The sequence below is a fragment of the Chelon labrosus genome (assembly GCF_963514085.1).
Source record: "Chelon labrosus genome assembly, chromosome: 14".
Lineage (NCBI taxonomy): Eukaryota > Metazoa > Chordata > Actinopteri > Mugiliformes > Mugilidae > Chelon > Chelon labrosus.
In genome coordinates this window covers 8,298,251-8,311,935 of record NC_140347.1, presented here as the reverse complement: position 1 = coordinate 8,311,935, position 13,685 = coordinate 8,298,251, and the positions used below count along the sequence as shown (strand labels likewise).

At 40.7% G+C, this 13,685-nt stretch overlaps 1 protein-coding gene across 1 annotated transcript in view; it reads left to right on the top strand.

The window, feature by feature from the left end:
• The window catches only part of LOC311499415 (plasminogen-like), a gene marked incomplete at both ends in the record, with an annotated part of 40,602 nt that extends 36,577 nt beyond the window's left edge, over window positions 1–4,025 (top strand). The window contains 4 exons of the mRNA XM_084560366.1: window positions 217–357; window positions 1,389–1,495; window positions 1,969–2,114; window positions 3,864–4,025. Of these exons, the coding sequence (XP_084416492.1) occupies window positions 217–357; window positions 1,389–1,495; window positions 1,969–2,114; window positions 3,864–4,025 (556 nt within the window). The remainder of the gene's footprint in view (window positions 1–216; window positions 358–1,388; window positions 1,496–1,968; window positions 2,115–3,863) is intronic.
• Between the last annotated feature and the right edge of the window lie 9,660 nt (window positions 4,026–13,685).

Below are 13,685 nucleotides of genomic sequence, written 5' to 3'. Positions count from 1 at the left end.
ACACTGTAACCAGATGAAGTTATTTACTTCGTCCGTGGTTTTAATGTTGCGGCTGATTGGTGTATATGTCCTAGCTGGCTGTTGGCTATGACGTTTATGGTGTGTTTGAATTGCCATCTTTGATATCAGTTTGGTGTGCCCAGGCCTTAAACACTGAGTCCTGCAATAATACAAACACTGGATAACCCGTGTTTTGTTTTTTTTTTTCCCAAAAAGTTCCAGTCCGGTTTCATCCTATTACGTATACCTGGGTATCCACACACGAAGAGCCAGTGAGTCGTCCAAACAAGAGAGGAGACCGGTGAAAGTGGTGCGAGAACCTAACGGAGCCGACATTGCTCTGCTCAAGCTAAGGAGGTCAGTATCGAGGTCTAATTATGTTACCACTTACCAATGATGCCATAAATTGCTCTCTGTGTAAATACCCATGATGCACTGAAAGTTTTTTTAATTAGTTCAACTTCAGCTATGGTTAGCGAAGGTTTATGAAAAACTAAATGTATTTGGCCAAATTTGGTTTAGTGTTTCTGGCCAAAAGAAATAAGCACATTTAAAGACACTACACTGTAAAACATTTAAAATGCTAAGTTATAACCTAATACTATGAGTTAAAACAACTTATTAGGTTCCATTTTAAGTTGAGAGCACTAATGTTTTTGTTTCTACTTAGATTTCCCATCTTGACGACTAATGGCAAGTTTTAAAGATTCGGTAAAAGGCTGTTTAGAGAGGACATTAAAATTTGATCCACCAAAAGGAACCACTTAGAAATTCATTCCTGGTAGAGAAACGGCTCCCGAAATCCATCCATTACACTTATGGTGCCTATATCTTTGCTGATGTTGTAATACCGTGGAATAATTAATTAAGACTCTTTTTAGAGCCAAAGGTATCACCATTTTATAGCAATAGTTCTGTTTAATAAAAAAATGTGAATTCACAGTATTCAAAGTGTTCACATCATATCACCCTTCCTCCTCCTCCCCCATTGCTTTTTTTATATATTCAGAAATTAAAGACATGAGTTAAATGAACATTAACCACACAGACAAAACTCACAAGAAGTTTTGTAATTACTTAATCTGTGGATTTCCATGGCCCAACAGTTATAACGGGAATATGTCATAACAACAAAGCATTTACTTAATGCCCCAAACAGTGATGATCTAATTATAGCACAGAAAGATTATTTATTACTCATTAATCCTGTAAGTCAAAAGCAAATATACCTTTAACATAAAGCTTCTATTTAACTGTAAATGCAGATGTAACAGTTTTTGCAAGTGTGAACTGTTGTTTTTAAAAATAAGCCATTTAAGAACATCACTTTGATTAAAGTATCAGTCAGTATTAAAAATGCTTTTACATTGTGCTTTCTGTGTTATCAGACCTGCATCATTAAACGACAAAGTGATGCTGGCTTGTCTGCCAGACAAGTACTATACTGTCCCCCATGGAACAGATTGTTATGCTACTGGATGGGGTGATACTCAAGGTACGTTACTTGTATGTGTGCTCTTGTCTGTCTTTGTATGGGCCGGTGTGGGAGTGAGCTTCAGTCAAGAGTACAATTAATTAATAAAGTGAGGACATTTTGAGTGTGAAGACTTAACTTCTTTAAAATTATGATAAGATCTAAAAACAAATCGGGGACAAAAACTTCAAATTCAAATATGTTTTTTCCACGTAAGTCTTTATTAATTTAGACAAGAATGGACTTCCAAAAATCTTTCCAAAAAGTAACAGTGATTTCAAAAGTATACCTCTAAAATTGACATTTAGAGGATGGCGAAACATCTAAAACTCTACAGATACACTGAGTGCATATAGGCAGACAAACACATTTATCTTTGTCTGCAAACAACCCCTAAAGTTCCCAATCAGCACTAAAACACATGTCAAAGTTCTGTAACCGACTGAAATCCTGTAATGATGATGTTTATGAGCATGGCAGCACATGTTTTGCAGGTACTGGAGGTGAAGGCCGGCTGAAGCAAGCTCGTGTCCCTGTGATCAAGAATGAGATGTGTAATCAGCCGGCCTACCTAAAGGGACTAGTCAAAGACCATGAGATGTGTGCTGGACATATTTTGGGAGGAACAGACACCTGCCAGGTATTGAACACTTCTACCTCTTCTACCTAATGAGCCGGTTCAGGAGAATGTTATGTAGCTAACTGGCACTATATCATACAAAAGAGTGTGTGGTGTTTTTTGCTTAAGTCTCAAAATTATCACGCTTTAAACCTATGACAACAATTGTCCAAGTGTATTTTATTTAAAGAACGTGTGTAAATAATTTGCATGTTTTAGTTAATAAACAATAGGAGCTATGAGGGCCAGTCTAAATGGAATTACAACAGTACTCACAATCCACCCTGCTCCACTCCATAACTGGTGTAATTTGAATTTAGAGAAGCTACTCTTTTCATTATGTCTGTGAAGGTTCTCAGTCATCCAGGTCATAGCATATCCAAGAAAAACTCTACAAGTCCAGTTGCCTTTTTTGAACCTTTTTTGGATATACTCTTTTCATTGATAAAAAAAAAAAGTATCACATAGCTAAACAGCTAGACTCAGCTAACATCGGCCAGCAAATGCAAAATATTGTTTTTAATTACCTTTTGTTGTCCCTTTGAACCTATTCACACGCTTCTCTGTCAACTATGCACCACATGGTGACTTGCCTGACAGAATTTGAGCTCTGTGCCCTTAATTTCATACACTGTCTTGAGCCTCCATCTTGTGGACGTATGGTGGTACCACAGATAAGAAACACAGTGAGGCACTTTAGTACTCACTGAGACATTTACAACAATGTGTAACATGTCTTGGTGACTCATGTCCCTGAGAAGTTATATGCACAACAGCCATATGGAGAATATGTCAATATTTTTATGAATTTGCTTTGTGGTATTCCTAAGTACAGTACAAGTACTACTACTAAAAGTAGTAAGCCTTAGTACAACTATAGTCAAGGGGTTGCTGAATAAGTTCAGTGGCATCAAAGTACATGATACCTATCCATAGAGAGTCATACATATGGACCTGACAGTTTTGAAGCTATTCCTGATTTATTTTGGGTATGTCTTTTTAGGAACATTTTTTCCTCAAAGTTGATGTTAGAAGCAGGAAGACGGGCAAGTGGAAGCATTTGAGGGACTTTGACAAGAGACAAACAAAGGACTTTAAAAGTCAGTCAGAGCATCTGTAACACTGCAGGTCCTGTGGGATTTTCCACCTCTGTCCTGCTTACCCAGGGAACTCACGGCACTCATGCACTATGGGAAAAAGGCAAACCAGCAAAGGCAGAGTGATGCTTTCACCATTGTTCTGTTGGGAGTTCATGTGGCCATTCATGTGGATGTTACTCTGACATGTACTACCCCACTGTTGCAGACACTGTACATCTTGTCATGGAAACGGTATTCCCTAATGGCAGTTGCCACTTTCAGCAGGATAATGATTTCTGCCACAAGGCAAAAATAGTCCAGGAATGGTTTGAGTAACACACCAAGTTCAAGGTTTTGACTTGGCCTCAGTAAACTCTTGGCCTCTCTTGTGAGCTGTTTTACAAATGAACCTACCTTTTAATAACCCACTGTGGCCAAAAACAGATTTGGTAGTTCCTAATTACTTTTAAACCCCTGCCCTGGAAATTGAGCACTGTGTGTTAAATGCCTATATTTTCCACACAGGGTTGTCTGTAGTGACATATCCCTCTCAAAACAGATGAGATTTTAATGTAGTATTTAGACAACTGTTCAAATACATGGACAGTACAGGGACATTTAATCTATCAGCTAACCTGAAAACCACAAAACGCAAAATATCTTCTGATACATGTGTGTTTTCTCCCTGCAGGGTGACAGTGGTGGTCCTCTGGTGTGTTATTCACAGAACAGGTACATCCTGCAGGGTGTCACATCATGGGGTCGTGGATGTGCCCATGCCATGAAACCCGGAGTCTACGCTCGAGTCTCTTGGTTTGTTGACTGGATTGAGAGAACCATCAAAGCTGGTTAAAAAACTACAGAACGTGACTGTTTTGTTTCCTGTGGTCGAAACACAATAAGCAGAGCCTGGTTTTAAGATTTAAACATTTACGTTCTATAAAAGTCTGAAAAATAAATCTTAATACAAAGAAAACAGAGAAGTCATACTTTACAGAAAATGTACGAACATGCTTCATTGATTTTTAACCTGCAGAAATAAAATGATTCGGTTGTTTCATTTGAAAAGTTTCTTCATTTGTTGATTCTGATTCTGATGTCTGGCAGACAATTGTGTCCTTTTTCCTGAGTAAAAGAAAAACACTTTATTAAGAGTGAATTTAAAACATATTCTGTCACTAGAGTTATGAGTAAGACATTCTATTTTGAATTCAGTAAAATGTGATATCTTTAGATAATTTTCTGCACTGAATCATGGCTGAATTTAGATATTTTAAGTGAAAGTTCCTATGGGTTGAGGGAAGGGGCTTCTGTGGATCATCCCACCGATACTTGATCAGTTTGGGATCTAGTGAATTTGGAGGCCAGGTCAACACCTTGTGCTGTTCTTCATGTTTTTTTTTTTAGTTGTTCCTAAAGTGTTTTTGTGTGTGTGTCTGTGTCAGGCTTCATCCTACTGGGGATGGCTGCTACCACCAACGAGTGTCATTGCTATGAGGTGGGGGTGCCTTGTCTGGTCTAGGTGGGTGCTACATGTCTAAGTAACGTCCACATGAATGCATGCCAGGTCCAGAAGTTTCCCAGTAGAATATTGAATTGTCATAAGAATGTTATTTACTTCTCCTATCAGTGGTTTTAATGTTATGGCTGATCGGTGTAGATACCTCTCATTATCCAACCCTAAGCTAAAGAAATGTTTAACTTAAGAAGTCTAACCTACTCAAGTCTATCAGTGCATCTCTGATGCTACAAATGCTCTCCCAACTCTCCAAGTCATGAACACCATGGTTCATCATGTTGACAGTCTAACAAAGAGCACGTGAGGATTTTTATTAATATTCAACACATCGAAAAAGAAATGCTGTGGTGTATTTGGATTTTGATCTGTTTTTACCTACTTTTTCGAGCCAATGATTAACAATAATTGAGCTGTCTGATATGTCCTGCTGGTTTGCCAAAAAAACCCAAAAAACACTAATATAAAATGAGGTATCTCTGTTAATCAAACATGAGCTGCTAGTTAGAGGACCTCACCATGGACCTGTACAGAGCAGCTTTCCTTCTGGCAGCTGTGATCTGCACTGGTAAGATACAAGGGCAGCTTTAGGTGATAACTGTGAATAGATGTGAAACTCATTAGGACTCCACTCTTGTTTCAGTGCTGTTTTACTGTTCAGTCAAACTCGAAGGTATTGAGAGATTTGTCTAAAACTCTGTTTCACATCTCAAAAATCACATAAACCTTCCTCACAGTTTACTTTTGGAACAAGTTACATTTATTCAAAGCTAAAACTGCATTCTGGATTGTGGCCACATTTATGTAGATTTTTATTTTCTCAAGGTGTCTTGTAATTATGTTTTGGTTGTATGATAACTACTGACCACATGAGGAGGCTAAATGATTAGAGGAGAATGGCTGGCCAGGTGTCATGTGTCATGACAACTTTGAGTGTTCAGTTTGTACAGGACATCTACTGTGAGGATGAACCTTATATCTGAAATTCGGTTCCACATGCTCCACATTTTTTATATCAATTATTTTATTGCCCATGGTGTACTGCAGAGTTTAGTCTTGGGACCTGCAATATAGTTTTTCTCTTGACATGCAATAAGAAAGTGCAATGTATTATTAACTGTTATGTAGATGATACACTATTTGACCTACTTAAGAAATCTGGTATGTCTGTGCTAGATGGCAAAAAAAAAAAAATACATTTATACAACTTTGTAGGAGCCATGTTTTATTTATAAACATTGTATCCCCAAAACCGCTAGGCGGCAGTATTTCCTTTTGTATTCTGACCTGTACCGGATGTTGGTAGGGTGTCAGGCAGGTTATTTGAGGTTGCTCAGTGTTGAGCCCAGGTGTTGCTGATGGATGAAGCAGCAAACAGTTTTTGACAGTGCTTCAGGGTGTTTGAGCGTTTATTTTCGGTTATTTTTAATATATGACAAGTGGCTTCATCAAGAAATTAAAGGAATGTCAAGATTTCAAACACAAAGAAGTTTGGATTGGTTTATTGCCTGCTCGAGTACCAGTCAAAACAAAAGCAATCAGCATCCAGTAGTGGCCGCATGACTAGTCATTACATATACGTCAAAAACTGCTTCGTTTGGAGGAAGAACCCGGACTCGCTGCATTGTGAGGCAGCGAGCCGGTGAAGTAACGCTGCATTACGATGGACCGATGGTCGGCTACGGGAGCTGCTGGGACACCGCGCGTCGGACATGTGGACGTCAGGTCATCAATGTCGACCAACGCACCCTTGGGGTATGTGGTTCAGTGCTGATCTCTATTAATGGCCACTGTAAATAGTGTGTGCACACATAACAGTACAATATGCGTAAATCCAATGCATTGGTAGCGCGTCATGGTGTGCGTTATGTGCTGATACAAAGTACAAATTTTGCGTGCTAATAAATAAAGCATTGACTTTTAGCCAACGTGGCAGAAGAGGTAAAAACCCAAAAGGAGAAAAAGGAAAAGCGTGAGGTGAAATTAACAGCCAAAGCTTTATTGGAAAAAATAGGCAATTTAGAAAAAGAAAGGCTAAAATAAATAGTAAGCTGTCCAAATATTGTTGTATTGATGGGTGATAAAGAACATGTAAATGAAGTTAAAGGTGAATTCAACAATTTTGTGGGTTTGTCTGAAGAAATACACCAAGTGCATAAGGTTTTGTTGGGTCTATTGCCTGATGATGATGCAACTAGGCACGATATATGGTTTCGAGCTAAAATGTTGAATGTCCATGATTTTATTGCTGGTACAACGAAGTGGTTGGCTGAAATTCAAATTTGCCCACCTTTGTGGTTCATGACACTGAGCAAACCGAGGAACAGGTTCAAGGTGAAACCACAGTTGACAATCATGGAGAAAAAGGTGAAACCCTTGCTGTGGGCAACAAGGAAACAGAAAGTAAAGCTGCAGCCCATGATCAAAAGGATGATAAAAAAAATAAAAATGGAGTGGAGGCTCAAAATAAAACTGCTGGTGATGGTAATGAGGAGGAGGAGATCCAGACTGAACCTCATGATAGCATTTCAAATTTTGCTTCAAAATCTTCCAGGAAGCCATCACGTCATAAAGTTTCCTCCTCTAGCAGCAAATCCTCTGCAGCTTCTGAACGATAAAAGCGGAGGCGCAAAGGGCTGCACTCTTGGCTCGTGCTGCACTCTTGGCTCGTGCTGCTGCTTTAAAGAATAAACACGCTCTGGAGAACCAGGAACATCTGTTAAAGAGACAAAAAGAACAGCTTGAGTTGCACACTGAGGTAGCTGTCGCTAGTGCTAAGCTGGCGGTGTTACAGGCCAGCGGCAGCATTGCACTGAAGCACTCTGATGGAATTGTCACGTTTCCTAATCAGGGAACCAGCCAAAAAGGTGGAGACCACACCAGGCATGTACTTTTTAAAGAAAGAAATTTATTAAACAACTCAAAAACCAATCAATTGTGTTTTATGGATGCGTGTCTGTAAGTGAGGTGGCTGAATGTGTATGAGTGTGTGGATGCAAAAACCTAGAGTTAATCCAACATAATTCATTACCACAGAACACCAGGCCCCAAACAGTTCCCATACCATGTGGTAGAGATCCAAGCCAGACCAAATGCAGAGAGAGACTGCGTGGCCTGGCCTGGTTCTAGTGGCCACACCCACACCTTGCCAGGTGCCAGCCATCCGTCACAGAATGGAGTCGTTTTTTTTCTCAATCCACATGCTTCACAATTTGTGCCTCAACCCTCTCAGCAGCACATGTCTCATCATTCACCACAAGGCGCTGAGCCATTGTCAAAAAATTAGGTTGCATTTGATCCAAAGACGGGTCACTATAAGCAGCAGTTGGACCCCACAGCTTATCCAGTCGACACCATCTCAAGTCTTTTGTGTTGCAAATAAGCTCACCTGTCATCTTAAGCTCTCTACCACTGCATTTTGAGTTGCCTAAAATTCCAGCTGTCACACAAAGCAATCCATCTGTGCCAGATCAAAATCAACCAGTAGGAGACCTCTACAGCGTGTTGCAACAACAAAATGAGAAATTCCAATTCCGGGAAATTCCAACTTACGATGGAGATCCTCTACAGTTCAATTCATTTATGAAAGCATTTGAGCACTGTGTGGAGGCAAAGACCAAGTCTAAAGGAGACTGTCTGTACTACCTTGAGCAGTACACAAGGGGGCAGCCAAGGGACATTGTGCGCCGCTGCCTTCACATGACCGCTCAGAGAGGATGCGCTGTTGCCAAGCAGCTGTTTAAGGATCATTTCGGAAATGAATTTAACATAACAGCAGCCTACATGGAAAAGGTCACTGGCTGGCCAAGTATCAAGTCCGTGGATACTAAAGCACTGAAAGCTTATGGACTCTTCTTTCGGGAATGCTGCAATGCTATGGAGGAGTTACGTTATTTTGAAGAGCTAAGCATGCCAGCTGACATGAGAATTCTGATTCAGAAGTTCCCGTATAAACTCAAAAAATGGAGAACAAAGGCAAGTGAAATTTGTTAGAGAATTGGTCACAGAGCATGTTTCCCGGACATTGTTAACTTCATTGAGCAGCAGATCAGAATTACCTCAGATCCAGTCTTCTGTGACATACAAGGCCAAGTAAGTCTCAAAAGAAATCACAATTTAAAAGAAATAGCTTTACAACTCATGTTTACATTAATGATGAGTGCTCGCAATAATGGAGAAACTCAGAAAAAAAGATGTGTCCAAGGCAAACTCTCTCTCTTGTTTGTATTGTGCATGTGATGGTCATGTATTGGAACAATGTTATCAACTGGGTAAAAAATCACACAGAGAAAAATTTGACTTTCTAAAGGAGACAGGCCTATGTTTTGGCTGCCTGAACAAAGGACACTTAAGCAGGAGTTGTGATGAGCGCATCACTTGCAAACACTGCAGCCAAATGCATCCCAGTATTCTGCACATTGGATAAAAGGAAAGAGTGAATCAGAAGGATACAGAGCGGCTGAAGAGGTCTTCTGAAAGCTGCACAACTTCCTCAACTTGTGGCCATACAGGGGCTGGCCACCGCAATGGTATTCTTGCCATCTTGCATGTACAAGTGAAGAGTTCAAAAGGAAATAAGGTCATTGAAACATATGCCTTCCTGGACCGAGGGAACACGGGTACCTTCTGCTCTGAAAAACTCCTTAATAGGTTGAACACTCAAGGACGAAAGGCCATGATTCCTCTTCGCACCATGGGTCATGATAAAACGGTAACAAGTTCCATTGTTAAAGGCCTGGGGCCTCATGTACGAAGACTTGCGTGGATTTCCTTCTAAAACGTGGCCCACTTTCATTTTTAGAAGCATTTAGAAGCACATTTCCTTTGTACATCCCAATTGAGCGTACCCGACCCCTCCCTGTCCACGCCCCTTTTAAATATGCAACTACATGTCCACGCCCCTTCTAAATATGCAAATTATATTTAAATTGACCCTGCACCTGAGATTCCCCTCTCTGCGCGATCAGAAAACGAAAACATAAGAATGAATAAGACGGGGAAAAAAAAGAACTTCACAGAAAGCAAATTGGAGGATTTTGCATTTGCACATCGCGTATGATCTGTACATTGACCGAATAAAAATGTTTAATGTTGACATTTACAAATTCATGTGATGGCGCTTTTATAGCAATGTGTGTGCAGTCGATAGCTCTGATTACATTCAGAAAACTGTCTCTCGCTGCAAATTGCTCTTTAATGTTGACCTGTTCAGATGCATTGTATGGGAATCTGATATACCTGGCTGATATGCGGATAACTCCGTCCCACACTGCTGGTATGGCTCTGCTCAGGGTCGACTGGCTCAGTCCCAATCGGTCGGCCAGCTCCCTCTGGAATGCCCCGGTTGCGAGGAACCCCAGTGTGGTCAGTTTCCTGGCATCACCTCTAAGTGTCGCCAAAGGATCGACATCTGCAGAATCCAACGTACGCCAGCCATGTCGTTGGCGTAGGCACGTACAAAGTTCCCGGACATTTCACTCTTGATACATCTGAACTTTTCAGTGAGCGAGTACGTACGTAACGTTTTTGCACGCAACCTTTGTACATGAGGCCCCTGGAGATTTCAGACTTATCTGGCAAACATTTCTAACAGCTTCCCAGTATGTTTACTCAAAAAGAGATGCCTGTCTCCACAGACAACATAATCAGTGAAGAGGAGCAGACCAAATGGCCCTATCTTAAAGAGCTTAAAATCTCTCTCATAAGTTTTGATGTTGATTTGTTAATTGGCACCAATCCATACAAGCTGATGGAACCGTGGGAGGTGGTCAGCAGTCGGGGTGAAGGGCCCCATGCCATCAGAACCTTACTGGGGTGGGTAATAAATGGTTCAGTACACGGATATGGTGATAGTGAATGTGGTTATCCTTCAATTCATGCCAACAGAATAGAGGAGCTGTTGACTAGCCAATACAACTACGACTTCATGGAAAAATCCTTTACAGACCAAGAGGAAATGTCAAGAGAGGAAAAGAAGTTCGTAGAAATAATGGAGGACTCTGCTTGGCTTGAGGATGGACACTACAGGTTCCAACTACCTTTCAGAGGGAAAGACGTCTCGATGCCAAACAACCTCACCATTTCTCCGTGTCCATGGTCTGAGGAGGAAGCTTCAAAGAAATGCAAGCTTTCATGAGGAGTATACCAACTTTACTAGTGATGTCATAAACAATGGTTACGCTGAACAGGTGCTGCAGCACTAGTTGGATGCGACAAAGGGTAAAGTATATACCGCATCACAGCGAATACCATCCATGAAAACATAAGCTACAGGTCGTGTTTGATTGTGGAGCAGAATATAAAGGAGTCTAGCTCAACAGTCAGCTTTTGCAAGGCCCAAAAAGGACCAGCTCTTTGGTAGGAGTCCTGATGAGGTTTCGGCAGGATCGTGTGGTGTTAATGGCAGACATAAAGGCCATGTTCCACTAAGTAAAGGTGGCAAAGGAACATGTGGACTTCCTGCGTTTTGTGTGGTGGCCTCAAGTTAATCTGGAGCAAGATCTCGTAGAATATCGTATGACTGTCCATTTATTTGGAGCAGTTTCCTCTCCCAGTTGCACCTGTTATGCTCTTATAACTGCTGAAGACAACCAGGCCAGCTTTTCACCAGCTGTGGTCAAGACGGTCAACAGGAATTTCTATATGGATGATCCCCTGAAGAGTCTGCCCTCTGAAGAGGATGCTGTCACCATTGCTAAGGACCTCATAGCCATATGTAGCAAAGGAGGATTCACTCTAACCCAGTGGATCAGCAACAGCCGAGAAGTGCTTCAGTGCATCCCAGAGGAGCTCAGATCCAAAACCCTGTGTGAACTGGACCTAGACAGCGATAAGCTCTAGGTTTGCAGTGGTATATTGAAACGGACAGTTTCAAATTCAAACTGAAAGTCAAGGAGAAGCCTTTCACCAAACGAGGTATGTCGTCCATGATCATCATTTCTCTGATGCTAGTGAGAGCGGCTATGGTACGGCTACTTACCTCAGAATGCAAAATGTGAAGGAAATGGTCCATGTTACTTTCCTGTTTGGTAAAGCCAGAGTGGCTCCACTTAAGGCTGTTACCATTCCCCGCTTGGAGCTGAGAGCTGCTGTTGTTGCTGTCAGAGTGGATAGAATGCTCCAATCAGAGCTACAGCTTCCATTGAAGGAAGCCTGCTCTTGGAGTGACAGCACATCAGTTCTAAAGTACATAAGAAATGAGGACCGGAGGTTTCAAACCTTTGTTGCAAACAGGATAGCTACCATCAGGGATTACACAGAAATTGAACAATGGAGATACATTCCAGCAGCTTTAAATCCCGCCGATGATGCTTCTCGTGGATTAAAGGCAGAAAGCCTTTTGAAGCAAAGATGGTTGGAAAGCATTGAGTTTCTATGGGATACTGAAGAAAGCACTATATTTTTTCAGATAAACTATCCCAGAAATCATTCAAGCAGCTTTTCAGTATTACTCATTTCTAGATACATAACAGATTGTGAGAGGAATTAATGTAGAGTAACTTATTAATGTTTTCTGCCATGTTGTGAACTTGTTGTGATCAATATGTGTGTACAGTTCAGAGCTGCAAACAATGATTTCCCGGCACACAGTTACGCAACTGTTTAACTGGGCAACAAATTAAGTTGTAGTTCATATTTGCTGTTTAGGTTGTGTAAAGCCTGGTTTATGGTCGGGCGTCACGTCTTCTCAGTAGGTACGGCATGACATTTTTGTTTAACTGCTCATTACAGAAACATCTGTGGCTTTGCCACTGTGCATTTAAAGGGAAACTACTGTTTTTTACAACCTGGACCTTATTTCTGGCATAAAATATCATCGTTTACTCACCAATATCACTTTTGTTTCATTTGCACTTGTTCAGGAGATAATTAGATCAGTGCATGTCCATATAGCGGGAGTGGAGATGATGTCTTCTGAGCGGCGCGCGCACCCGCTACGGTCGGCTTGTTTACCAGTAATTTGCTACTGCTATAGTTCGTCCACAACCTCAGAGTCGGACAAATATTCAGCCATGTTGTAAAAAACTAGCAGTAGCAAATTACAGGTAAACAAGCCGACCGTCACGGGTGCGCGCGCCGCTCACAGACACTGTCCAGGTCAGAAACTTATCATCCGCGTCGCTCGCGACACATGACCACCTTGTAATCGCGCAAGTTGCGGTTAGAAAATCGCGATTTATCATATCGCGATATTATTGCAAATGCAATTAATCGTTCAGCCCTAATTTTTAACATTTTCTTTAAACTACTTTTTAACCTTCTTTTATTTTAAAATGCTGACTGTATTCTGCTGGGTTAGGCTCCAGTGGTGACAGGAGATGAATGAATGAATGACTGTACTCTGAGTAATCAAGTTCTCTACTGTACTGGGGCTCTCCACTCAGAGTACTGTGGTTACATACTGTTTTACTGCACTAATCTACAAGAATTCAATCTGATTTCACTGCAAGATTAAATTTTTTTATACATTTTTGAAATGTTGATTTGATGCTTTGCTAGATCACTCACATCATTTATGCTGACATGACTTTGTCCTTTTGTTGTTTATCTGAAAAAATGTAGTGCTGACTTAGTTGGTGCTGTGTAAAGAACCATACAGTATTATTGGCCAGGATGGCATTTAACAACAATTGTAGTATAGAATTATTATTGTTTGTCTTGATGTCAGCAGCAAACTCTAAAACGGACGTGATCCAGCACAGACACTTCATATCTTTACATGGAAAAAATGGTAAGTAATCTTTTTTTTTTTTTACGTAATATAAGTAAGCTAAACGTTTTTTTTTTAAATGATGATTTCCTTTCTTTATGTTTTCATTAACTTGTGGTTAATGTTTAGTCTGTGTTTCGTGAGCAGTTATGTTTGGGTCTGCAAACACAGCAGAGATTAAATGAAAAGTAACTTTCTTCACTCAGATTCACTCGGACTGTAATTAAATTATTGGACTTTGCAGTGATTGTGTCAACCAACATTTTTCTGGAGGTCTCCTTTGAATC